The sequence below is a fragment of the Fusarium tjaetaba genome (assembly GCF_013396195.1).
Source record: "Fusarium tjaetaba strain NRRL 66243 chromosome Unknown NRRL66243_c0000026, whole genome shotgun sequence".
Lineage (NCBI taxonomy): Eukaryota > Fungi > Ascomycota > Sordariomycetes > Hypocreales > Nectriaceae > Fusarium > Fusarium tjaetaba.
The window spans coordinates 298,574-323,388 of record NW_023501222.1 but is presented as its reverse complement, the minus strand read 5'-3'; the positions used below and the strand labels follow the sequence as shown (position 1 = coordinate 323,388).

The following is a 24,815-nucleotide window of genomic DNA, read 5'->3' as shown; positions in this document are numbered from 1 at the left end:
CCAGCGGTTAAACTAAACAAATGAGTTGACCTGGATCAGTGACAGGGGTTGTCATTTCGGAGCCGGGGATAACTGCATCTTCAATCACAGGTCGGTTATGCACAAAACGTATTGTAGGGTCAGTGATTTCATTTCTGATCTTTAAAATTAAAGGAAGAGCCAATTGAGCCTTTCAGTTTCCGGAATCAAGTGGGTTCGTTTGTTTGATTTATTTTATCATCCATGTTTGCAGTCTCGGTTGCTGCCCGCATCGACCCGCCGCTCAAGGATATACTAACACACAGGGATATGAAAGAGACTGTGCGTCTGCATATATCATGTCTGACCGTAATGACCGTTGCTAGACCCGTAAAGTGATTTATTATGTGACAGCTGTTAATCGTTCACCTTTGGACTGAATGTCGGCTAAAAGTGACAAGCATTACCAAGGGTGGTTTCATGGCTACCAGAATGCTTAACATTGAACCCTGAACAAATACTCCGTACGGACGGGAGCACAGGCACCGCACGTAGTGTAGTGCGAACAAGAGACATTTTATGGTTACGTTTACACGTTCCTCGTCATCCGCTATTATGTCACTTTGCGTATGCAAATGGATAAAAGCCAGCCACCACGCGCCAAAGCAAAAACTAGACGCGACTAATTTGATATGCATAAAGGTGTATCCGAGGTAGTCCGTAGTGAAGAAGCTGATGTTAGTTAACATCCTATCATCACAATGATAAGATTGATTCCAAGAGATTCACAATACTTAAATGAAAGATTCACAAGGGACGGGCATGGACTCGATTGATAGGTATCTTGGGTACTTGCTAAGGACATAAATAGCATTCCAGACTAAAGTCAGTGGATAGAACCCGGCGTGCGATCACTAACATGGACCGCCAAGCCACCCCGCTAATGGCTAGATGCGGGCAGGACAGTAGTTTCCGTTCTGAGACTCTGGTTCCCCCTTTCTGGCTGCAGACTGTCACTTCATCACCTCCTGCGGAAGGTGGGCGTATCTCAAGGATGAGTACGGAGTAGTACTACGTGGAAAGTAGTGTGAGAGACCAAGACTTGACAAATGCGAATATCAAGGGATAACAAGTCCAAGGTTTAGGTTAGACTTTGGGTGTTGCTGAATCACATGAAACAACCTAATTATGCTTCTTGGCCACGTCTTCAAGACCCTCTACACTCACTCGGAAACGGTATAAACTGTTCGGTACATGGTGCTCCTGAAGCGAGGTTCTAACTTACCTAGCTCAGAAAATGTAGCATGATACATCTCCATAGGAGCGGACTTCAAATGGTGACTGACATGTAGAGGATCTAGCTAGAGTTTGGATACTTATGAGACACAACTTCGACCCCTCGCCTTAGAAGGACAAGAACTGGAGAGAAAGCCTGGCGATGTTCCTGAGTCTCTTTCTGTCTCCTCGAACCCTGGTCTCTTCAATTGGCAGCCTCTACAACAACGAAGCTCCGATACCACTACCCTGGCTTTATAGCACCTTGCCCAAGTTATTAGAGATAGCATACTGGTGGCTCCGCAAATCTCCAAGTAACTTCTCCACGCTCCAACGCCCCCTCCACTCAGGACCAGTTCTTGGATTTGACTTGCGACTTCCCGGCGATTTCCAGTTTCCACCTCGACAGGGCAGGTACTTGTCTGGAAATCGTTCCCGTTCCACCTGACCTTTCTCAACACCACAACCTCAACTCACCAATTCTCACGTCACTTGTCTGATCTGACCCTTCTCTACCTTTCCTTTCCTCTTGATTTATTCTGTTAATCTACTCCTGCTCCTACATCTCTTCCTGCGACAAAAAGCCACCGCGATCCCTCGAAATCTTTCCCAAGAGCAACCTCGAACATATCTTTCTCCGTCGCAAATCCGAATAATATCCTGCTTAAAAGTGCACTCTGGCTACGCTCTCTGAGCTTGCATTCGTCCGTCGATGCTTCGTTTTACCGCTCCTCCGTGGCGCGCATAGACTCTCCGACTCCTCCGGCTCCTGCATTATCTTGCATCATATCCGTGGCCATGATGTGGCCGCGGTTCAAACAATGGCTATCGAACTGGCCCTCTCGATTAGTCTTCCGCTACCTCAGCACCCTATTCCTTATATGTTTCGCTATCACCAATTATATATTATGGACCAGCAGCCAGGGCTGGGATGTGACAGAACCCAAGGGCCCAGTCACCATGGGCCCAAAACATCCAATTAAGAAGCTCATGGCAGATGCCCGCGCTCGCCATGAGGGCCTCCTGTCAAAACGAAGCCATAATCTTTATGATGCTGCTGAGCGTTATCGCGCCCGCCGAGGACGTCACCCACCGCCAGGCTTCGATAAGTGGATGGAGGCTGCACTTGCTTCCAACAGCATTGTGGTTGAGGATTATTTCGATCGTATATACAAGGATTTGGCTCCATATTGGGCGCTCGACGCTCACACCTTAGCCAGGCGCGCATCCGCCTGGCATTGGGTCGTGAAAGTTCGCAATGGCGTGGCCACCGGTGTTGGCGATGCAACCGATCGTGTGCCGTGGCTTGAGCTATGGACCAAACTCGTCGGAGAGTTTGCAAAGGATTTGCCCGACGTCGACATGCCAATCAACTACATGGATGAGCCTCGACTTCTTGTTCCTTTCGACGAATTATCCAAATTTGTCGAACAAGAACGCGACAATCGGCGCATTGCTCCTATGAAAGAGGTCGTCACAAGATTCAAGGCTTTGTCCAAGCTCGACGACGAAAAACCTCAGCCTTACGATCCCTACTGGTACAATAACTCTGCTAACTATTGGGAACTCGCGCGTGTGACGTGTGACCCCAACACTCCGTCACGCAATGTTCAACAAGTCTCAGACTTTAAGGCTCCTGTTGAATATCCCTCAAATTGGAATCCCGAGTACGCTTATAAAGGTTATATAAAAAACTGGACTGCTGCCCAGGACCCGTGTTTACAACCACATCTGCGCCAAATGCACGGGAGCTTTGTTGCGCCTCTCAGTTTGTCTACTTCTACTGAATTGATCCCATTATTTGGCGGATCTAAGCTTCCTATGAACAACGAGATCCTCATCCCTGGCGCCATGTACCTTACTGCCGACGAATTCTATTCTGGAGGGGAGAAGATGGGTCCAGCATGGCACGCCAAGAAAACCGGTGTTGTTTGGAGAGGTGATGCTTCTGGTGGTGAGCCGAGAGCTGATGTCTGGCATCGCTTCCATCGTCACCGTCTTATCCAGATGCTGAATGGCACATATGTTGACAGTGTTGAGCATCAAGGCGTCAAGCCCAAGACATTTCAACTGCCAACTCCCGACCGTTACAACAGCACCCATCGCGCCTCCAAAACCATTGGTCAATGGTTGATGCAGATCTCTGACTGCGGATTCAAACGTCTTCTATGTGAAAAAGTTGGCTGTGATCCTGTCACCCCTTATTATCGTGAATTGAAGCATATGACCATGAAGGAGCAGTACCGCTACAAATTTTTGCCTGATACCGACGGCAATTCATTCAGCGCCCGTTTTCGTGGCTTCCTACGTTCCTCGAGCATGCCTCTCAAGGCTACTATCTATGCTGAATGGCATGACGATCGTCTTACTCCATGGGTTCACTTTGTACCCTTCGATAACACTTTTCAAGACCTTTACCCCATCCTCGAATTCTTTACAGATGAAGAAGCTGGCGGGGATACCGCCGCGCGATTTATTGCTGAGAGGGGGAGAGACTGGGCCAGCCAAGTCTTGCGTCGCGAAGACATGCGCCTTTACACTTGGCGTCTGTTACTTGAGTGGGCTAGAGTCTGCGATGAAGATCGCCAGAAGCTTGGATTCATAAAAGACTTGATAGAGCCCAGAAAGGATTCAATACGGTAAACTGAGTCGAGTTTCGACAGCACATGTTTACAGCACACTGATCCACCACCAAACTGGGTGGTTTAGGTGCTCACGTATATATTAATATTCACGGCCTGGCGTTCCGGAGTTGGATTGTTTCTCTATGAGTGGCTGGATATCTGAGATAATTTGGATGGCATACGGGGCGTTCAAGACGCTTGACTGTCTGAAAAACGTTCTATACTTGGGAGGCAAAATCATGTAACTGAGGCATACCCCAAAAACAAATGATGTTGGATGAATGAAAGATAAGGACGAGATGGGATAGAAGGGGTCCTCTAATTCTTAATTCTCGACTTTAGGAAGTTGGGCTAATCCACCCTAGATAATAACTATGATACCAAACCCTATCACAAAGACTCACACTCCGTACTTTGCCGAGATTCTAAAGTCAGGAATCAGATACAAGAGGAAGATGCCGATCATGGCTTCCCATCCTCATTACGATGCCAATATATTGTAGCAATATCTCAGTGCTACAATTCCATGCCACGCCCTTTATGAACCAACTCCCAAAGTCGCTCCCATATGATCATTCAACTCTGTACAAGACAACGGGATTCTTCACAGCTGTAGGTTGGTAACAGGTTCGCGGGCCGGTTGGCCTTTTAGGTGTGCGGCAGAGCCCTTGAAAAGGGACTGCCAAATGAAAGCTTCACTCAGGAGTAGCTCAATGTCCTTCTCCGTCCAATCCTTAGTGGGAAGGCTTTGGAGGAACATCATGATCTCCTGAAAGTCCATGCTCAGGAGCTTATCTGACCATTTCACAAGGAAGGCCGCACACACATATAGATGGAACTCGGAAAATCCTTGCTCTTCAGCCTGACAAGTAGTTAGTTTTTGGAGAGTTGCCAGCAAATGATTGTTGACAAACCAGATAAGTGTCCCACATGCGAACTGTGTTTTTGACGCTGATCTCACGCATCAAGAGACAGTTCATCCAACGGAAACTAAACTGTATGAATTCAATGCCTTCTTTTTCCAAATGCTTGGACAGGTTGCCGTCTATACGTGCTGTTAAATCACGGAGAGCAGCTACCTGGCGTTGAATCCCTGGTTGCGCCACGATATAGTGGTCCTGGATACCATCGAGAAGCTTTGTCAGACACCAAAAGGAATCGGCCTCCACAGCGTCTAACACGGACTTTGGGAGCTGTCCTGGGTCCATTCCAGACTCGATATCAGGATCTCCAATATAAATTCCTAAAAAGACTTGCCAAAAAGGCGTCACAAGGTCGTTGATGCCCTGCACATAGCCACTGGCAGGATGTCGAACAGCCCACACATACAGAATGCGCTCAAGTGATCGCTGCGTAGCTTCATAGCTGTACAGCTCAATATGCGGGTTTGTCCGGGGTACATCGATGCTGATTTGATGCCAGATGGCCTCGTCAAGGCCCCTTGTTCGGCCGGCTGGGGCTGTGTTGGCTGCAGTGGTCGCGGCGTTTCCTCCTCTCTCGAATGCCTGTCGTACACCATCCAAGTATTCCTTCCGTTTTCTCTCCAAGGTGGCGACCCGGCGCTCACTGTTCGCAGGAAGATAGCTGAGGAGGAGTTGCCAGGTAATGGCGCGCACCTCTTGTGGTACGCCAGACCAGGCGAGTGACCTCAAGTCAGGCAGTGAAATAGTGGAAGCTTGTAAGAGCTTCTTGAACTTATTAATACGTGTGATTCGGGAGTTTATGGCATCGGCTTCCTTGGGAGTGGCATTGGCGGGAACCGTGGGATAGTTGATGAGATGCAGAGCGTTGGCGGGGTCTGATAGTCATCGTCAGTGCCTTATTATGCGACAGCGCTTGGAAGTGTGATCAGCAAACCTTTTAAGATTTCTTTATACTGAGGCCGAAGAATCTTCCCCTCACTCTTTTTGGGCATGGGATATGTGGGCGCAGGTCGCTCTATTGCAATGTCGGCACTGTTTGAGTATCGTCTCGCCGAGAGCGCATTGGGAGGCCCCTCTGTGGTCGGTGATAATGTACTTGATTCGGCCTTGTTCTGTGTGGCAATGCGCCGTGTTCTCCTCTTCATACTCGACAAACTTGGCAAACCAAAGTCATCCCCATCGTCGTCCTCGTAGCCCATCATGTCGTCCTCGTCAGCTTTCCAGTCATCGTTTGTATTGGAGAGAAAGTTGATGTAGCTCTTGTATGGAGGTGAACCATTCTTTCCAGGCGTGGTCCTCGGCGGTGGAGAAGCTTCTTGAATCCGGATCTTAGCTGAAGAAGAAGAAGGAGGTGTTCGTGGTCGAGATGAGTTGGAGAGGTTTCTAGCAATTGACATCAGCAACACAAACTAAGCATTGAGCAAGGTCAAGCCAACGAACAAGGAGTCAAACTTGAGCATATCCGCATGCGAATATGAGGCGCCAACAACAAGACCTGAGCCATGGCCTGTGGGCGACGTGATGTTTCTCTTTGGAGTAGAGCTGTCTCGTGGTGGCGGTCTCCAAAAAGGCGATACGGACCTAGTTGTATAAGCTTCAGCGCACAAGCTTGGAGTGTATGGAACTCGATATCAGCGAATACATACTCTGATCGGTCTACCTCAAAGCAATCGAGCTTATATCAGCAAATATTCGACATCTCACAACTCCTCGCTGAACGTACCGACTTGGACCATCTCCTGGGGCGGTGGGGCTGTTAGCAGAGGCGGGCGCCATTACGTCGAGTCTCGTGAGTACAGAGCAGAGAGCTTCAACGCTGATAGTCATGACTTACAGATTGCGCGGGCTTCTTGCCGCTCCCGGATGACGACCACATGGTTCGCTGAAGAGGAAAAGAGGCCGTGGACAAGAGCCTTGGAAGGTATTTCACATGCTGCGGTGTAACGCGACGCAATGATGTTGTGAAGTGCAAGAAAGTCAGTAGGTTGGGTTGGTCGACCTATTCGACTATGGATCGATCAAACATAATGGAAACGGGCTTAATTAGGCTGCCCTGGCTCAACCACGAGATCACCCCGCAAACAGCACTACCATGGCTTGGAAATAGCGGGTTAGGACGGGTTCATAGCGGGGGTATCTGCTAATTGAGGACTGTGTGCCTTAACCCTGTGGCCTGAGCTCAGCTGCCAGGCCACGGGGCTGATTCCTCGCCCAACAGGCGAGGCGGTACGAGCCTTGTTACGGAGTACGAATAACTGCAGGTCACCAACGAGCGCATGCGGTTCGAGCCAGAATAACAGAACCTCCCTTTCCATGTAATGCCCAAAGAACAAGGCAACCTTCTTCACAATGGAGCTTGGAGAGTATGTACAGGGGAATTTAGGGGTTGTCACAGAGAAGCATGAATCTGTAAGGGCCAAATACTCTCAATTGGTAGGCAAGACTTCAATTTTGAATATCATCTACAAGTTCTTTCATTATCTTCCAGATATCAGTGATGTTGACATTTGGGTTTTGAAAAGACACCCTCCCCCAAGACTCAGTTTCTTGCTGGTTGGTAACTGGTGGTGCTGATTTCTGATTGGTCCATCTTTGGCTTAGTCAGTAAAGTCCTTTAGGCTTTAGCTCCACGGCTCGATAACCTAGCACCTTTCTTTACCTTCATGGTTCAGTCGCCTCCTCTTCCTTTTCTTTGACTCTTGATTCGACTTATTTCTCAATATCAATTGCGCATCTCTTCTCACTTGCCCTTGTTCACCCATTATAGCTTTTAGTGTCGAGTGCGCGAAACCCGTCGTTCGCTTCTTTCGCGCTCCCTCAGCTTTCGAACTTGGTTATCACGAACGCGCGCCAAACCTCAACCGTCGCCATGACTGAGCCTGAGAACTTCGAGGATGATCTCTTCGCCGACCTGTAAGTATCCATCGCAACATGAGCGCGAGAATAGACACTATGTGCGTCTATCTAAGACACTGACTCTTGGACAGCTACGATGACAACGATGCCGCAAAGCCAGCGTCTGCTCCCGCTGCAGCAGCCCCCCCTGCCCCAGACGTTCAGCCTCCTACTAACATTCACAACAACGACAATGATGACCATAACGGGATGCAGCAGCATCAAGAAACTGGAGGTGATGAACACATGACTCAAGATCAAGATGACGACGACGACGATGTCGACTTCAATCTCGGTGGTGGAGGAGGATACGGCGCATCCGGTCACACACGCCAGGCTGATATGCATGACGATGCTCCAACACCTCCATACGGAACCGTACACAAGGCGAGTGCCAAAGAAGATGGGTAAGTCTATATTGTTTCTGCATTGTGATCACATTTCCTGAATTCGCTCTTGCGAGAATATCACGGTTTGCCTTGCGTGTTTACAATCCTGAATCCTCATGGCAACTGCCACGTTGCCACGTAGTAGTGGCCATCGATGTAGCATTTGCATACATTTCGGAACTTGGCTTGGCTAGAGAGGGTCGTGGTCAAATTAAGAAAAAGAGGTTTTGCTATCGGAGACATCAAACGGCAAAGATTCAGATTGGAAGAGTTGCCATGGCTCATTCAATAGGATGTATGGATCAAGAGATATAACCAGTTGAGGCGAGTCCGCTGCTATTATCTATGGGCTATGAGAGGAAGAGGAGGATGTCACAATCGGTACTGGGATACGCCCTGTGGACGGACATCCCAGGATGAATCATTCGGCACTAGTCCAGACGAAAGACACTACTACTTGAGTCGTCCATAGCCCTCAGTCGCAGAGATCTTATTGAACCGACGGGAGTGGTAAACACTCTCGAGTGCTATAGCGAGATTCGCAGCGAATAGCGCTCGAGGCCAGTACCTAGCATGAGACAGAGACAGAGAGAACAGTCAAGACGATAGCACAAGACGAAATTTTATTCGACCAAGCTGATCTGGCATCTCTCATTGCAATGTCTGCGCCATACTTTCGACTGTCATGGCCGTTTGGTCAACGTTTGTCAACCATGGTCCTTGTTATGTTGGCCTTGATGCATGCACACGCAGGGATCTTACAGAAATTGCCGCCAACATCAAGCAAACCGAAGAAACGGCAACCTTCAGATCAATCGACCTCGCGCTGGGCTGTACCCTTCGCTGCATGCACCCATATTGCCCTGTACGACCCGTTTTTTGCAAGGACACAACTGCTTCATCACATTGCAATCACCAAACCGCAGCCATCTGTTTTTATGCTGTATCAGGCATTCAAGTCTCAACCGTCGATTCTTTTCTCTAAGCCAGGGTTAAGATTTCAGCAAACCATTGATCATTCGCAAACTCGCAGCCTCTAAGCAAGCCACTTCACCATGGGTCCTATATTTCTATCAAGCCTAGGAGACCCGTGTTTAACAGCCTTGATATTCAAAATGCATAAACAACTCTAAAATGAAAGTATACTGACATGTTTGTGTAGTAAAATGTTCATAGGCGGTCTGAACTGGGAAACCACTGATCGTAAGTGACAAACACATGCAGCTCTCCAAACTTGTGCTAATGATTGCTGGTAGAATCATTGCGGGATTACTTCTCACAGTTTGGTGAAGTCGTTGAATGCACAGTCATGAGAGACAGCAGTACCGGCCGGTCGCGAGGATTTGGTTTCTTGACTTTCAAGGACGCCAAGACAGTCAACATCGTCATGGTCAAGGAGCATTTCCTTGATGGCAAGATCGTAAGTGATATATCTTAACATGGCCAAACTCACTCTCTAATTGCGTTGCAGATCGACCCCAAACGTGCCATTCCCCGAGACGAACAAGAGAAGACGAGTAAAATCTTCGTCGGAGGTGTCAGCCAGGAAACCACCGATCAAGAATTCAAGGAATACTTTGCACAGTTCGGCCGCGTCGTAGACGCAACTCTTATGATGGACAAAGATACCGGTCGTCCACGAGGATTCGGGTTTGTGACGTTCGAAAATGAAGCCGGCGTCGATGCCTGTATCAACGTACCACTAGAAATTCACGGAAAACCCATCGAGGTCAAGAAAGCCCAGCCTAGAGGCAACCTTCGAGAAGAGGAAGAGGCCTCACGACGCGGCAAGTTTAGGAAAGACGGCGACCAGTCAAGCCAGGGCTCCATGGGCCAACAGATGGGCAACAACGGCATGACACCCCAAGTCATGGCCCAATACTTTCAACGCATGCAACAGTATTTCGCTATGATGCAGTCACAGATGGCCATGAGCCGAGGAATGCCCATGAACCCAGCCATGTGGCAGAACATGATGCAGATGCAACAGATGCAACAACAGATGATGGGTCGAGGAGGCGGTGGTGCCAATGCTCAGAACATGATGCAAAACATGAACCCACAGATGATGCAGCAGATGCAACAAATGCAGCAACAGATGATGCAACAGCAGGGCCAGCAAGGTGGTCAAGATGCTGCTTCCGGCAGTGCTAGTCCCACTGCCTCTGCCAGCGGTGGTGGTGGTGGTGGTGGTGGTGGTCGAGGATACGACAATAACAACTACAATCAATACCAACAAGCTCAAGGAGGTCGTCGTGGGGGCCGTGGAGGCTACGGCGGTCATGGAGGAGGTCATGGAGGCTATGGTATGGGTGGAGGAGGGGGAGCCCCTACTTCATGGGAGGGCATGTACGACGACGTTCCTCAGCCAAACGCCCAAGGCTCAGGTGGCTTTAACCGTGCTGGCAGTGCCAGTGCGAACTCTGACCCGCAACATGCACCACCCGCCAATGCGCCTACAGGACCCAAAAACGCCGGTAAACCTGGAGCCAATTACCGTGGAGGAGGACGGGGTGGAAACCGCGGCTTTCACCCTTACTCACGATAAAGACTCCTCTTCAGATTTTGCTCGTGGCAAGGATGGTTTGGGAGACTATGGAACGCCGTCAGAATCCCGGCGAAGTGATGGGAACGAGATGATGGTGTCAGCCATGTATAATAATGCGGAACGGTTGTTCATTCCGCATACGTTTTGTTTTTCCTCTATTTTCCCAGAAATTTTGGTTTCATTTGGCGGCTTTCCAATGCGTTTGTTCATCAAGATGCAGCCAGGTTCGGCTGATACAAGGGGCCCAAATAGGGGGGATGGTCAGTCTTGCGAGAGCATTGCAATAATTAGAAATCAAATAAGCCCAAAATTGGTCTATTGAGTCATTATGCGTGTGTTCATTTTCGTGGTGTTTGCTACATAGATGGGCTCTGCCCGACATGCAAAGGCGTTCGAGATTGATCATAACACAGCCGAGGCAAAATACGTTCAGAAAACAAGAGGTAGATAGTGAAAGTGATATATGTGATAAGTAGTTGAAATGAAGCGCTATAACCTTGTCCTTCTTCTTAAACTTCCAGCCCTTATGCTGGCTTCGGTGCTACTACCAACGTTACACGTAATACATAGCAAAGTACAGTTTCTTTCTTTTTTTTCTCTTCGTCTGTCAAGCATCATCACATCCAAGGACTCGTCTATCCCGGTGTATGGCTGGTAATTCCACAATGCCTGCCAATGCTTCCTTACGAAACAGATCACAAGGTGCGTCTGTGATAACGGCAACACTCGAGTTCTGTTAAATCGTCTATTTACTGGGCTGACAGGGAGAAGCAGTTGTTGCATCGCATGTTGAAGGCAAATTAATCCCACCAGCGCCAAACGACCCAGGTCTGTCCACTCTTGGGACTGAAGCAAATACCCAAAAGTTCGTGTATGTTAGCGAGGGTGTTCCCTATGGGGGCAGACAAAAGAAGTCGCTGTCTCGCGGAAACTACAAAACAGTACGACTGAGTGAAGTTTGGCCCTTTCCAGTTCAATGTCCCTGCTGAAAGTAATATCGTTATCGTCTACTCTTGGCCAAAGCCCATAGTTTCCTCAACGGCGATGGTAAGCTTTTGTTGAAGCATTTCTAGACTCTTGTAAGGGGGCAAGTCAAGTCGATTGAAACTGTTGATGAGTCAGTGATTTGTTCTCGGAGTCAATTGTCATAATCAACTTACCATGTATGCGCCTTTGGCAGATTTGTGATTTCTCCCGCCTTCTCAATTGTAAATCGTCGTGGACCGTCGCTACCTTGGAGATCCTTGAAGCCATTGACTGGGATTCGAGAAGTACCTGTAGTAAATTGTAGTAGACGGGACTTCTGCTCCCCATCCCACGAGCGTACTGTTGCCCAGAAGTTCTGCACGACCTCGTCGGATTCGGTATATCCTCGATAATCGGTGTGCTTCTTCCAGTCGTCAACATCAATTTCAGCAATACCTCCAATCAAAAGCTCCAGCTCGCGCTCATCAAAGACATTAATAAGATCCTGAGGGATAAGCTCTTGGAACCCTTCCTTGAAAGCCTGGAACTGCTCGGCGATACGTTTCTCAATGCGCCACTTGACCATGAGATCAACGTACTCCTTCTTGTTTTCATTGGTGACATCAATATTGCGGCCATCAGGGATGAGATCCTCAGTAGTCATCACTCCGAATCTCTCGTCTTCGGTCGAGAAAGTCTGCTCAAGAATCCCGCCCGATATATCGTTATCCAGCATCCACTGCAATGATCGGTGGAAATCGGCATCCACACCCTCCATATCGGCCAAGGCCACCGCCTTGCCAAGCATCATCTTGTACAAAGCGCCAATAAAGAACGCGTCCAAAAATCGCCTGTGGAAGATAGCCAAGCCGACAACACGGCCGATGAACTTGAAATAGTTGAGATGTTCCGGGTTGATGCCGGAATGTGGGTTAATCTGAAGGGTGTAATTATCGTGGGCGGAATATTCGAATAGGCAATAGAAGGGGTTGAACATTTCGTGGGAGAGGAGGAAGAAGAATTCTCGAGAGAGACCACCGTAATCCAAACCATCTTCGCCATCGAACTTGATCATGAGTCGTTTCTTCAAATCCGTTGCAGACTGGCGTGTGATCTCGGCAAAAGAGTCTTCGAAGATGTGAGATCGTCGCACCTTGATGTGGCATTGTCCACTGAGAATTCGCATGGCTGGCTGTGAGCGGAAGTAGATGAGCTTACGTCTGAAGTCTCGCTTGTACTGAGGAACATTTTGGTCGAGAGACGACGGCAGTCGAGGGTCGTCCCAAGTGGTAGTCTTGGTGTTATGATCAACAAAGTACACTCGAGCAGTGTTTGTCAGGCGCATCTCCCAGCCACTAGGCAGAGGACCAAGTTGCGATACGGGTTGCTGCTGGATCTGGCCGTTGGCATTATTCTGACCGCCATACATGCGGATGTATTGTTGGCGACGTGGATCTACCCAGGTCGTGGTTCTTGTATTGTGATCAACAAAGTATGGTCGACCTTCTGGGGTCCACCGTTGCTCCCAGCCAGGCGGGAGTTCTCCCGTTCCAGGGCTCGTCGCTCCAGTATGCATCACTGCGCCACCATTAGTAGCTGGTGATGCTGATGGCTGGGGCTGCTGGGCGTGCAGCGTCGGTGAATTGGAACCGGTTCGTTCCTCGGGCAAAGTGCGGTTCTGATGTCTCTGTCGCTCAACCTGGGTAGCTGCTTCTCGATCGTTTCGTTGCTCTTGGGCGCCAGAAGCAGTGGGTCGATTCCAGCTCGTTGTGCGAGTGTTGTGGTCAACGTAGTAAGTACGGCCGAGATTGTCTTCTCGGCGCTCCCAGCCAGCTGGTAGTCGACCCTGGGCATCCTCGAATGGGCTGAGTTGATTGCTTTGTCGAGTTTGTCCGGAAGCATTTGGTCCTGGAGCGCTAGCGCCACCAACAGAGTTGATGCTGGATGGACGATGGGCCAGGTTGACTTGTGAACCACCCGCGCCATTTGGTCCAGAAAGTGAAGATCCTGGTCGGTTTTCCGGTGGAGGGGCGGAGAGGTTCGAAGCGTTCGATGGGCCGGTGCCGAGAGATGGTCGTGCAGTCGATGCCTGGCCACCGCGAGCTGGTGCACTGAGATTGCAGGACAGGTTAATAATAAGTTTGCCGTGGACGACGAGGTTATCGGTTGATTTTTTAAGGTCTCGAGTAAGCATCTGGTCTGAAGCGCATGTCAGAAAGCTCCTTCACGGTTTCTGTCATAGGATCAAGTAAACTGACCATCGGCATCTGGGCTGAGCTCAGGGATAACATCTCCAACGCGAATGTTTATGACGCCTAGGAAACCCTGGTCCTTCTTCTTAAACTTCTTTTGGTCGAAAACTTGGACTGCAAGGATACCATCTTCATTGGTATGACTGATAATCTTCAGTTGGTTAAATTCTTTGTCTAAAGCGGCGGGGTACATTACAAGTCAAAGCTCTCGTTCCAGTATGGGTTTAGAGTTCTTTTGCTGACAGTCGTCGTTTTGGTTTGCTCCCCATTGATGGTCGCAACAGCGAAAGGGTCAGGGAATCCTGACTCAAGTTAGCAGATAGGCCGAGCGAAGGTTCGGAATCTACTACGTACGGAAAACATCCCTCTTGTATAGGCCGTCGGCGGCGATAACTTGGATGATGTCAATATGTCAAGTCGAACGGTGGGGCAGGTTAATTAGCTGTAACTCACTGGTAACCCGAAGGTTGGGCCTGCTACAAGGAGCATTAGTACGGTCATCGTAGTAGCAGTGAAGGGAGAGATGGGCAAAGGTCAGACTGAAGGTGAAGCTGGACGCGATGCGATGGGCGAAAGGCTGGGAATGGACTTACTTAGGATCGGTGCGACTGGTCATGGTGTCACCTCTTGCGCTGCGCAGCGAGGGACTAAGTCACAGCGACGACAATGATAATAATCGATATTTCCGAGGTGAAACGTTAGGGAGAGGTTCGGAGCCAGACAAATGCAATGAAGCCTTGTCGTGGAAGGCGTTCGCGGAACGTGATCAGTGGAGGTTGAAGGGTTCACTGAAGAAAGTTGACGACGCTTGGTTTGAGGCAATGGGGGGAGGTTGAGGCTGTGCACGGGCGGCCCAAAAGACCCAAGACTGAGAGGCTAAGGCCAAGGCAAGACGCGGACTCCCCGCTTCCAGAGCGAGAACGACAGCGGCCGGAACGGGAAGATCCAGGGTAGGAGTAGTGATCCTGAGGCTGCTGGGAGAGCGCAGCAAGATAAAACCAAGTTGCTATAATTGAGCTGATGATATGCGTGAATTAGTAACTATAAATGATAACAGAGAAGCTCGTGGATGGAGTTGATTGATCGTCACGAATCGTTTTGTGTGGGTTCAGTCTCTGTCTCGTGGTTAGCGTTGATGATGCTAACGTTGGAAGGATAATCAATCGACCCGAGCTGGCCTAAGTAACCTTGGAGCCTTGTAACTCGAGTACGGTTTCATGGGCTGGGGTGCAGTCAGTGGGGCTACTCTTATAATACCTTAGTTGATAGTGCTGCCAACTTGTTTATATAGAGGTAGGTAGCTCGTACGTGCATGAGTTTTACACCACGGTAGTCGTGCTGTACAATATATACTACGGCTATACTTGAATCTAGCACTTTATTAGATATTCCACCAAGCAACACAACAAAAGGCTGCTCCCCAAGTGCATATCACCAAGATCAGAGGACCCCTTCCAATGGGAACTACTTCATCAGCCAGGAAACAAGAGAGCATCCATCCTAAACATAGGGTGCCAAAATTAAGTTATCAATATCTCCCGTAACCGTCGAGTAAGCCTACACATATACCTCTGTCTCTTAGAATCCAACGTTATGGTTTCTTTCATCCATGGCTAGCCCGTGCTCTATCATTAACCCTGTATTCTGTATCCGGGCCTTTTAGTGGGCTGCAATGGAGGCCTACAGATGACTAGACGACAAGTTGTTACCTTGTATTAGTGGCTGGTAGGTAACCAAGAGGTTCTTTTGCATCCGCTCCTTTGGACGTTTCCATGAAACCCGCGATTAAAGATGAACGTCCCAGAATCGTCTTGTGTATTTTGATCGAAGGTATCTACCCGGTATTGCCTAAATCTTGACCTCCCATGCATTCTAGTCACTTGCTGGGCTGAGCAATGATTTCAAAGGTGTTCAAGAGCTCCAGTATTTTGTTGCCACTTTGGCTGAGAAATTGTCAAATAATGATTATGGCATCTGCCTCCCTGGGCTGCGGAATCCACGACTGTGCTTTATGACGACGTATTTCGTACAACCTCGGCAGTAAACAGCGACAGTGCCGCTATGGAATCATAATCTCAGTCACCTGTAAGGGTTTGTGAGCGGATGTTCTGAGCCTAATTGCGGCGTACGGCTTACCGGCACAGCTTTCGTCAGGCATCAGGCGCTTAAGCAGGGTTGTGATGCCTTGCAGCTTGGTCGCTAAGGTTGATGCTTGTGCTTGAAGACTGGCAACATGGGAATCAAAAGGCTGCATTTATCAGGACACAATTTGAAACATGCCCCATACACGCAGGATTCAATGTGTGTCTTTGTAAATTTCTCTTTTCTACGGAGTACGCCCAAACCTACGCTTCAGCCGTAACTTCGTAGTTGCATTACTTGATCAAGATATTTGCAATATTTGCACCTCTGTGACTGGGCAACTGCTGAGCCACTGGCAAAACGTCAATGATACCCTTGTTGATTGCGTTGACAACATAATCTGGAGTAGTCGAGAATGACGACTCATGTACGAGCTATGCTATGGTAAACACTTAATTATAGCCCATTGCGCGAGGGGTGACACATTTGCAATAGTATGTCTGTACAAAGTATGGAGTTGTTCAATACCAGCTTTGGTGGCTGAGCAAGAATATTAGACCTAAAAAGAAGCCTTGTTAAGAACTGAATCAACCATATATGAAAGAAAACACACGTTGCACTACAAGATAGTATAACTACGTGATCAGGGACATTTCTGCGTTGACAGAGTATAAAGCCCGGGCTCTAGGGTAAGCTGCATGTAATATGGATTAACCACCCAACGCATTAGCTTATTTAGCTTGCGATCTTTAGTGAGATGTCAGGTCTCCTTTCCATTATGCACCCTGACACTAGAGTTGTCTCATTGCAATCACAGTCATTCCCGCCAAATACCCAAGCCTTGGCACGAACTGATGTGGGGGGTACCACACGGGCGGCCTCACACGCATACCTAGGATGAAGCTCCAAGAGGAAGAGGAACGCGTGGCAACATGTCACTACTCTCTAAGCCTCCTATGGGCCTACATTATCGAAGCTGCTTAGAATTGGCACCCTAGCCCAGTTAGACTTAAAATAGCTGATTAGATTGCGTTTTTAGCTCATGATGATTTCAGGTGAAGTTTGCACCGAGTTAATGATGGGAACAAACATTGATGGATTACTGTGATTTTGCTTAGACGAAAGAAACGTCAAGACCGGAACTCCTATCCCTTCCCTCGGGGTTCTTGGCTATCTGTGTGTTTTCCTGTTCCTGGATAATCGATAGTATTACACTGTTCCCCCTCTGTTAGTAAAGCACCCTTCTCCTTATTACCATAACCCTAAATTTAAGGAAAAAAAATGTATGGAAACTGTTCCATCACAGGCCAACATATCCATGCGCGTAGGGGTTGTTTTCAAGCCCGTGAGATTCCTCAACTTCGATCTCGAAAGGCCTAGGTTGCTCAGATCGTCGACCATGTCCCAAGGGCAGAGTGCCTCCCTGCTCCTAGTAGGGGGCGAAACCTCGTCCGCGACCACGGTAGCCACCGCGATAACCACCACCGCGAGGAAAGCTGCCTCGGCCATGAAAGCCTCGGCCACCGCGGAACCCACCGCGACCACGTCCACGGCTCATGCCAGGGACATTGGTGCGCTTGGGGGTCACCTTGATGTTGCGTCCCTTGAAGACACTCTCGTTGAGAACAAGAGCCTGGGCGACCAAGCTCGGCTCGGTGAACTCGACGTAGGCGTAGCTACAGAGCGATATGTTAGCAATGCTCAGAAAGCTCCCGCGTACCAACATACCCCTTCGGTTGACCTGTGAACTTGTCAAGAAGAATGGTCACTCGGTTGATGGAGCCGCAGCTCTGGAAGTGACTCTGGATATCTTCAGGCGAGGCTGAATAATCGACATTGCCAACAAAGATACTGCGTGCATCGATGGATTCCTTGTCATCCGCAAGGTCTGCAGATTGCTGTTCCAGAGTTGCTTGCATCTCGCGAAGCTTCTTGGCCTCCTCTTCCATCTCTGCCACGCGGCGCTTCATGGCAGTGATTTCTTCCTAGGGGTGTGGCGTCAGTTTCCTTCTAAGATCCACCTCTTTGCGCGCCTAACACACCTCCTCAGCTCCTGACATCTCAGTTCCTTGCTCATGTTCATTGTCGTGCTCGCGGTCATGATCGATCTCGTGCTCGCCCGTGGGCTTCTCGTCTTGCTTGCCAGAATCCGACATGTTGACTGGTTTGAAGGAAAGCTGGTAGTGTCTCTCGCGCGCGATAAGTCTACGTGAACCAGTGTTAGTAAAAGGTGGGATGACTGCTGATAGAGGAAAATGAACGATGCGCAATGGTTCAAAACAGGCTTGACATCATTGTACGAAGGGACAGAATAGTGCAACAATAAATGCCAGAAAATAGAAGAAGAAATATTTACCTTCGTGGGACAAACCTTTGGCGATGAGTGGAAGAAGAGAAGTAACAAAAAAGGTATAAAAAAAAGGAAAAGCGCGAAGGGGTTCAAAGTTCGCGAACGACAAAAATGCACGATGAATGAGGTCAAGGCCGGGGTACGCAGCTACCTTTCATCTAGCGCCACTTCCGAGTCTCGGGCTGCATGAGAGTTCCCTGCAAGTAAAAAACCAAGGGAAGCTCTGGTGTTCTTTGGTAAGTTCTCGGACCGAAGATAACCCGACAAGTTGGAGCCGTGAGATTAGGATTCTACATGTGATTAGGTAGGTTGGTAGGTATGAAGCAATCTGGCTGTTTTTCTACCATCTATTATTTATTGAGAGTTGATATTGGTTGCAAGAAAAACAGAGCCTATTCTGTCTGAAAGAGGGCAAAAGCTAATGTGTTATTCTGACCGAGTGGCTTAGATCTATCCCTGCGAGATGATGATTACATTTGCCGACCAACTGAATCTATACCATCTACTCCTTCGACCTAGGAAGTTATAGGGCTTTGCCAGACCATGATAGGATGACCAGTCACATACAACCGTGGAAGAAGTTTCGTTGGTTCAGCAGGAATAGTTAGAGAATCATCATCATCAAATTCATCGTGTTATGAAAAATATGGCAATCGCCAGACACAAAATGAAAACCAGACACCCCCAAATGCAATCGTTACGTCCTCCAAACGCCGCCCATGCTGTTCGCTAGTCAATGCGTCCGTCTGTAAACATGCCTCGTTCCATCCCATCCATCTAGTACCCAGTGCTCCGAGACAAATATGCTTCATGTTGTGTGTAGAGATAAGGAAAGGTGATGATCTCGGTGGATAATCAAGCATGTCGGCCACGCTTCCCTCCCTTTTCGAAAGGATCCTTTCCGCTTAGACTGCCGAGATCGAATATTTCCTCAAAGTTCAATTTGCGCTTGCTACCAGCCCGCTGTACCAAATGTCCCGGACCCCTCGGGCAAGATCGACTCGGACCACCCGCAAGCCTAGTTTTCGTTGGTCGTGTGGGAGCAGGCACATCATCGTGAGGTCTTGAGTCAGACAGGTCCAGAGTAGCGATATTCGGGTATGGGTGTGAAGACTGGAAAGTGAAGTTGTCTTGAGAAGGGACAACTATCGGCGTAGGCTGTTCGGCAACAGGAGGGATACTCGGTGGTGCGGAGTCGGTACGCACTTGATTCGCCGGATGAGGAGGGATAGCCGTTCGAGTCAGCTCGGGCGATGAGGCTGTTTCTGCTTTGTCGACCTCGTCCTCACTCTCCGCGTTCAGAGAACTGCTTTCACGCCCATCGAGTCTTTCTGTGGCCCATTTCCGGATCTTCCACCCTTCTCCGTCACCCAGACCCATGCCCTCTTTATCCAAGAACTGTAAGAGGTCATCAAGGCAATCCTGATATCCATCGGCGCGAGCCTTGGACTGTCCTGCAGCGGAGATCTTGTAGAGCTTGGTAACCGACAAGGCAGCTGCCTTGAAGACATCGAGGAGTTGTTCAGGGCTTTCTTGCTGAGCAGGCTGCTTGCCCATGCTACCAGAGACGCCCCTCATAGGCTCCATCGTGATTAAGCGACGGGGAGATGTGGAAAACTGGAAACGAAGAGTCAGATATGTTTGAAAACGTCGAGGGGAAAATCGCCTCACTTGATGGTCAAGGGAAAGTAGTATTGGTATCAAAAGAGGCTCCTAGACCGGAGAGAGAATGCTATGTAGTCGCGGTACACCAGGGTCAGACAAGCTGGTTATGTTGCTCCTGAAGAGCTATGATCTCAAACACAGTTGGGTAGGGTAAAGGTTGGGGTCACGAAGCGTTTGCCCAGGTCATCCACTCCAACGGAGCATGGGCAGAGCCTGATGGACGGCACTAACCGAGGGGTCGGTACCTGTAGATATGGGGGCATTTCAGCCACGTGACTGCTTACAACTTCGAGAATTGTCTTTCAGCAACTCACCAGAATTTCTTTCAATCGCGTACTTGTACGAGTGTATAAAACAAGATCAGCTTAGAATACTTAACCTGGGTGTTTTCGGATTTACAGTGACTTCCTCGCACAAGATCAGTAAGACAGAGTGACGTCGTTGAAAAGCCATCGGAATATCCTTTCTTCCCTTGCAGCATCGTGGGGCCCAATGCCATTTACAAGGGTCTATGCACGCCGCTAGCCCAGATTGGCCCCCTTCGAGGCGACCGTTTAGATTCTACCCGCCAACACCTTCGCAACAGCATTCACACTTTCTTTTCCAATCCTTCAGGCGACGTGACTGTGTTGAATACACCACAGACCCCTCAAGACATACACAAAATACGCTACAAGAGCCAACAAACTACTTGCATTGACTCGTGCTTCATATTGTAAGCTATCGAAACGCGTCTTCTGGATGCCAGTCGCGTAAAGAGGTTTATCCTAACTCGACTCGCAATGGCGCCTCGCTCTCGAGCCAAAGCTGTCGATACTGACGCGTCCATGTCTGACGCGCAGGAGCATCGTCAAGAAGAAGAGATGGTGAGTTCCCATGCTGACAAGATTTTGTTCGTTTATGGCCAAGAGCTTGTGCTGACGGTTTGTTAAGGAAGTTGACGAGACCCCCGACTACACTGATACCGAGAACCCTAGCACTACTGCTAGCAGCGTCGCCGGAGAGCCTACTGGGGATGGCCGTAGGCGCCGCACAGAAGTCAACCAACTTCGTCGTAGCATTTTTGGAAAGAAGCACGATCGCTTGGGCGAGTCCAAGGTACGTCGCACTCCAAGAAGAGGCTATGATACAGAACGATCTAACTGAGCCTCTAGGAAGATGACACCATTCGTCGATTTCGATACCTCCTCGGCCTGACAGACCTCTTCCGCCATTTCATTGAAACAAACCCCGACCCCAAGATTCGCGATATCATGACCGAAATCGATCGACAAAATGCCGAATCTGCGCGGGGCAAGAAGGGTGCCGGAAGGCAAGGGGGTGCCACGAGCGAGCGACGCCGACGTACCGAAGCTGAAGAAGACGCCGAACTTTTGAAAGATGAGAAGCACGGCGGCTCCGCTGAGACGGTCTTCCGAGAATCCCCTCCGTTCATCCATGGCACCATGCGAGACTACCAGGTTGCCGGTCTCAATTGGCTGATTTCCCTGCATGAGAATGGTATTTCTGGTATTCTTGCCGATGAAATGGGACTTGGAAAGACTCTGCAAACTATTTCATTTCTCGGCTACTTGCGACACATCCTTGACATTACTGGACCACACTTGGTCATTGTGCCCAAGTCCACGCTCGATAACTGGAAGCGAGAGTTTGCCAAATGGACACCCGAGGTCGATGTTTTGGTGCTTCAGGGTGCTAAAGATGAACGACAAACTCTAATCAACGACCGGCTTGTTGACGAAAAGTTTGATGTTTGCATTACCAGCTACGAAATGGTGCTTCGAGAGAAAGCGCATTTGAAGAAATTTGCTTGGGAATACATCATCATCGACGAAGTATGTGATCTGGAACAGTCGAGACCTGCATCAGCTAACAATTATCCAGGCGCATCGTATCAAGAACGAAGAGTCATCACTGTCACAGGTTATCCGATTGTTCTCCTCCAGAAACCGGTTACTTATTACGGGCACACCGTTACAAAACAACCTGCACGAGCTCTGGGCTCTCCTGAATTTCTTGCTTCCCGATGTTTTCGGCGATTCTGAAGCATTTGATCAGTGGTTCTCTGGTCAAGACCGCGATCAAGACACGGTCGTACAACAACTACATAGAGTTCTCCGCCCCTTCTTACTGCGTCGTGTGAAGAGCGATGTGGAGAAGAGTCTTTTGCCCAAGAAAGAGGTCAATGTTTATCTTGGCATGTCGGAGATGCAGATTAAATGGTACCAGAAGATTCTGGAGAAAGACATTGATGCTGTGAACGGCGCTGGTGGCAAACGAGAGTCAAAGACGCGACTGCTCAATATCGTGATGCAGCTTCGAAAATGTTGTAACCACCCCTATCTGTTCGAGGGCGCCGAGCCCGGACCCCCTTACACAACCGATGAGCATTTGATTTACAATGCTGGCAAAATGGCAGTTCTCGACAAGCTCCTCAAGCGGCTCCAGAAGCAGGGAAGCCGCGTTCTCATCTTCTCTCAAATGAGCCGACTATTGGATATTCTCGAAGACTATTGTGTCTTTCGGGAGTACAAATATTGTCGAATCGATGGCGGCACAGCGCATGAAGATCGAATTGCTGCTATTGACGAATACAACAAACCTGGTTCGGAGAAATTTGTCTTCCTCCTTACAACGCGTGCTGGTGGTTTGGGCATTAACTTGACGACTGCCGACATTGTCATTCTCTATGACAGCGACTGGAACCCTCAAGCTGATCTTCAGGCCATGGATCGAGCCCATCGTATTGGTCAGACTAAGCAGGTTGTTGTATACAGATTTGTCACAGATAACGCAATCGAAGAAAAGGTTCTGGAGAGAGCTGCCCAGAAGCTACGACTAGACCAACTGGTTATCCAACAAGGCCGTGCCCAACAAGCCGCTAAAGCTGCAGCCAACAAAGATGAGCTTCTTTCCATGATCCAGCACGGTGCTGAGAAGGTCTTTCAGTCTAAGGGGCCTACCGGCAACATGGCCTCCAAGGACGGCGAAGTTGGTGATGACGATATCGACGAGATCCTTGCAAAGGGCGAAAACCGAACAAAGGAGCTGAACGCCAAATACGAGAAGTTGGGAATCGATGATCTGCAAAAGTTTACCTCAGAGTCTGCTTACGAGTGGAATGGCGAGAACTTCGCCAACACAAAGAAGAATATCAACATGACCTGGATCAACCCGGCCAAGCGAGAGCGAAAGGAGCAGTCATACTCAATGGATAAGTACTTCCGGCAAACTATGTATCCCAACCCTAAGGCGGATGCTAAGCCAAAGGCACCCCGGGCACCAAAGCAAGTTCCTGTTCATGACTACCAATTTTACCCCCCTCGCTTGCGAGATCTCCAAGATAGGGAGACTGCTTACTATCGGAAGGAGATTGGGTATAAGGTACCTCTACCTGACGGTGATGAAGAAAATCTTGAAGAGCGAGAGGCCGAAAGAGCCCTCGACCAGCAGGAGATCGACAACGCTACACCTTTGACTGAGGAAGAGAGGGAGGAAAAAGAGAAGTTATCGCTACAAGGTTTTGGAGACTGGAACAAACGGGACTTTCAGCAATTTGTCAATGGATCGGGCAAATACGGACGAACAGACTACGAAGGCATCTCTAACGAGATTGACAGCAAGTCAGCCCCCGAAATCAAGGCTTATGCAAAGGTTTTTTGGCAACGCTATACCGAGATCGCCGACTACCCGAAATACATCAAGACTATCGAAGATGGCGAGGAGCGGACTCGTCGTATTGGCCATCACCAAAAGCTTTTGAGAAAGAAGATGCAGCAGTATCGAGTCCCTCTGCAACAGCTCAAGATTAACTATTCTGTGTCGACTACTAACAAGAAGGTTTACACGGAAGAAGAGGACCGATTCCTTTTGGTTTTGCTCGATCGATATGGCATTGATTCGGAAGGTCTCTACGAAAAGATGCGAGACGACATTAGAGAGTCACCTCTGTTCCGATTTGACTGGTTCTTTCTCAGCCGTACACCAATTGAGCTGTCTCGTCGATGCACTACTTTGATCACTACTATTGTAAAAGAGTTCGAAGACGTCCCTGCTCGTGGCTCAAATGGAGTGAATGGAAAATCCAAGCGAGAGCCTGACGATGAGAATGACGAAGATAGCATTCTTGGTATGGCACCAGCAAAGAAGAAGGCCAAAAACGGCGTCAAGGTGCGTCAATAACTAATCTCTCGCATTGTTTACGACTGACACGTGTTACAGAACAAGGCACTCGATAATGTCAAGTCCGTCAAGTCCAGCAAGAATAGCTCCGCCACTCCATCAAGAGCATCTAGTGTTGCCTCTACCGTATCCGCAGGAGGTTCTGCCAAGGGCAAGAAGGGTAAAAAGAAGTGAGGGAATATGGAATTGCCTTTAGTATGCTTGGTGGGCAAAGGGATAGACTTTTTGGCGTTTGGTTGCTTTGAGGACTATAAGAGAAGCCAATGTGTACGTATTTGCTTAATCTAGCATGGCTGTTTGTACCGGGGCCAGAAAATGCATCACACGATGCCCGACAGGTGGGAATACAGGCGTGAGAATGGCTGATAGCGCAATGAAGAAAGTTACTTGAGCGGAAGAACCATCTGACTGATTGTCTGCCTGATATCTTCAACTCGACGTGCTGTGAAGTAGCGACCATGATCATGACAGCATGGTCATAAGGATATCCAAAGTCGTAGAAACGTGATCAATCGTGCATTTTGACCTTTCCTTAAACCCTGGAGAGATGGTAAGAATTACAAGCCCATTTGTCAACCTCTTTATCTCCCCTAACACACTCAATTCTTCTTCCATCACATCCAGCTCCCGTTTATTTTTTGCCCCATTTGAACAAAAACATTTATTTGTTTGTCCCCCAAACGCCGTACTATGCAAGCACACAGGA

The 24,815-nt window shown here is 48.9% G+C and overlaps 7 protein-coding genes across 7 annotated transcripts; 3 read left to right on the top strand and 4 right to left on the bottom strand.

The window, feature by feature from the left end:
- Positions 1-2,193: 2,193 nt before the first annotated feature.
- On the top strand, positions 2,194-3,876 carry FTJAE_1453 (beta-1 2-xylosyltransferase 1; the record flags this gene model as incomplete). Its single annotated transcript, XM_037347544.1, has 1 exon — positions 2,194-3,876. One exon carries the CDS (start codon positions 2,194-2,196, stop codon positions 3,874-3,876), a length of 1,683 nt encoding a protein of 560 aa, XP_037211538.1.
- Positions 3,877-4,461: 585 nt separating this feature from the next.
- On the bottom strand, positions 4,462-6,556 carry FTJAE_1452 (GYP1; the record flags this gene model as incomplete). The annotated part of the gene is made up of 5 exons (XM_037347543.1): positions 4,462-4,719; positions 4,772-5,655; positions 5,715-6,163; positions 6,221-6,361; positions 6,504-6,556. The coding sequence occupies 5 exons, from the start codon at positions 6,554-6,556 to the stop codon at positions 4,462-4,464; spliced, it is 1,785 nt and encodes a 594-aa protein (XP_037211537.1).
- A 1,093-nt stretch (positions 6,557-7,649) lies between these two features.
- Positions 7,650-10,612, top strand: FTJAE_1451 (heterogeneous nuclear ribonucleoprotein HRP1; the record flags this gene model as incomplete). Its single annotated transcript, XM_037347542.1, has 5 exons — positions 7,650-7,693; positions 7,768-8,082; positions 9,227-9,267; positions 9,321-9,484; positions 9,536-10,612. 5 exons carry the CDS (start codon positions 7,650-7,652, stop codon positions 10,610-10,612), a joined length of 1,641 nt encoding a protein of 546 aa, XP_037211536.1.
- A 1,007-nt stretch (positions 10,613-11,619) lies between these two features.
- FTJAE_1450 (e3 ubiquitin ligase hula) lies at positions 11,620-14,446 on the bottom strand (the record flags this gene model as incomplete). The annotated part of the gene is made up of 7 exons (XM_037347541.1): positions 11,620-11,719; positions 11,773-13,777; positions 13,837-13,973; positions 14,027-14,132; positions 14,185-14,223; positions 14,284-14,306; positions 14,424-14,446. The coding sequence occupies 7 exons, from the start codon at positions 14,444-14,446 to the stop codon at positions 11,620-11,622; spliced, it is 2,433 nt and encodes an 810-aa protein (XP_037211535.1).
- A 2,895-nt stretch (positions 14,447-17,341) lies between these two features.
- Positions 17,342-18,068, bottom strand: FTJAE_1449 (RRM-type RNA binding protein; the record flags this gene model as incomplete). Its single annotated transcript, XM_037347539.1, has 3 exons — positions 17,342-17,588; positions 17,641-17,897; positions 17,955-18,068. 3 exons carry the CDS (start codon positions 18,066-18,068, stop codon positions 17,342-17,344), a joined length of 618 nt encoding a protein of 205 aa, XP_037211534.1.
- Positions 18,069-19,117: 1,049 nt separating this feature from the next.
- Positions 19,118-19,849, bottom strand: FTJAE_1448 (uncharacterized protein; the record flags this gene model as incomplete). The annotated part of the gene is made up of 1 exon (XM_037347538.1): positions 19,118-19,849. One exon carries the CDS (start codon positions 19,847-19,849, stop codon positions 19,118-19,120), a length of 732 nt encoding a protein of 243 aa, XP_037211533.1.
- Positions 19,850-20,709: 860 nt separating this feature from the next.
- On the top strand, positions 20,710-24,283 carry FTJAE_1447 (ISWI chromatin-remodeling complex ATPase ISW2; the record flags this gene model as incomplete). Its single annotated transcript, XM_037347537.1, has 5 exons — positions 20,710-20,793; positions 20,861-21,025; positions 21,082-21,762; positions 21,812-24,097; positions 24,149-24,283. The coding sequence occupies 5 exons, from the start codon at positions 20,710-20,712 to the stop codon at positions 24,281-24,283; spliced, it is 3,351 nt and encodes a 1,116-aa protein (XP_037211532.1).
- Positions 24,284-24,815: the final 532 nt, after the last annotated feature.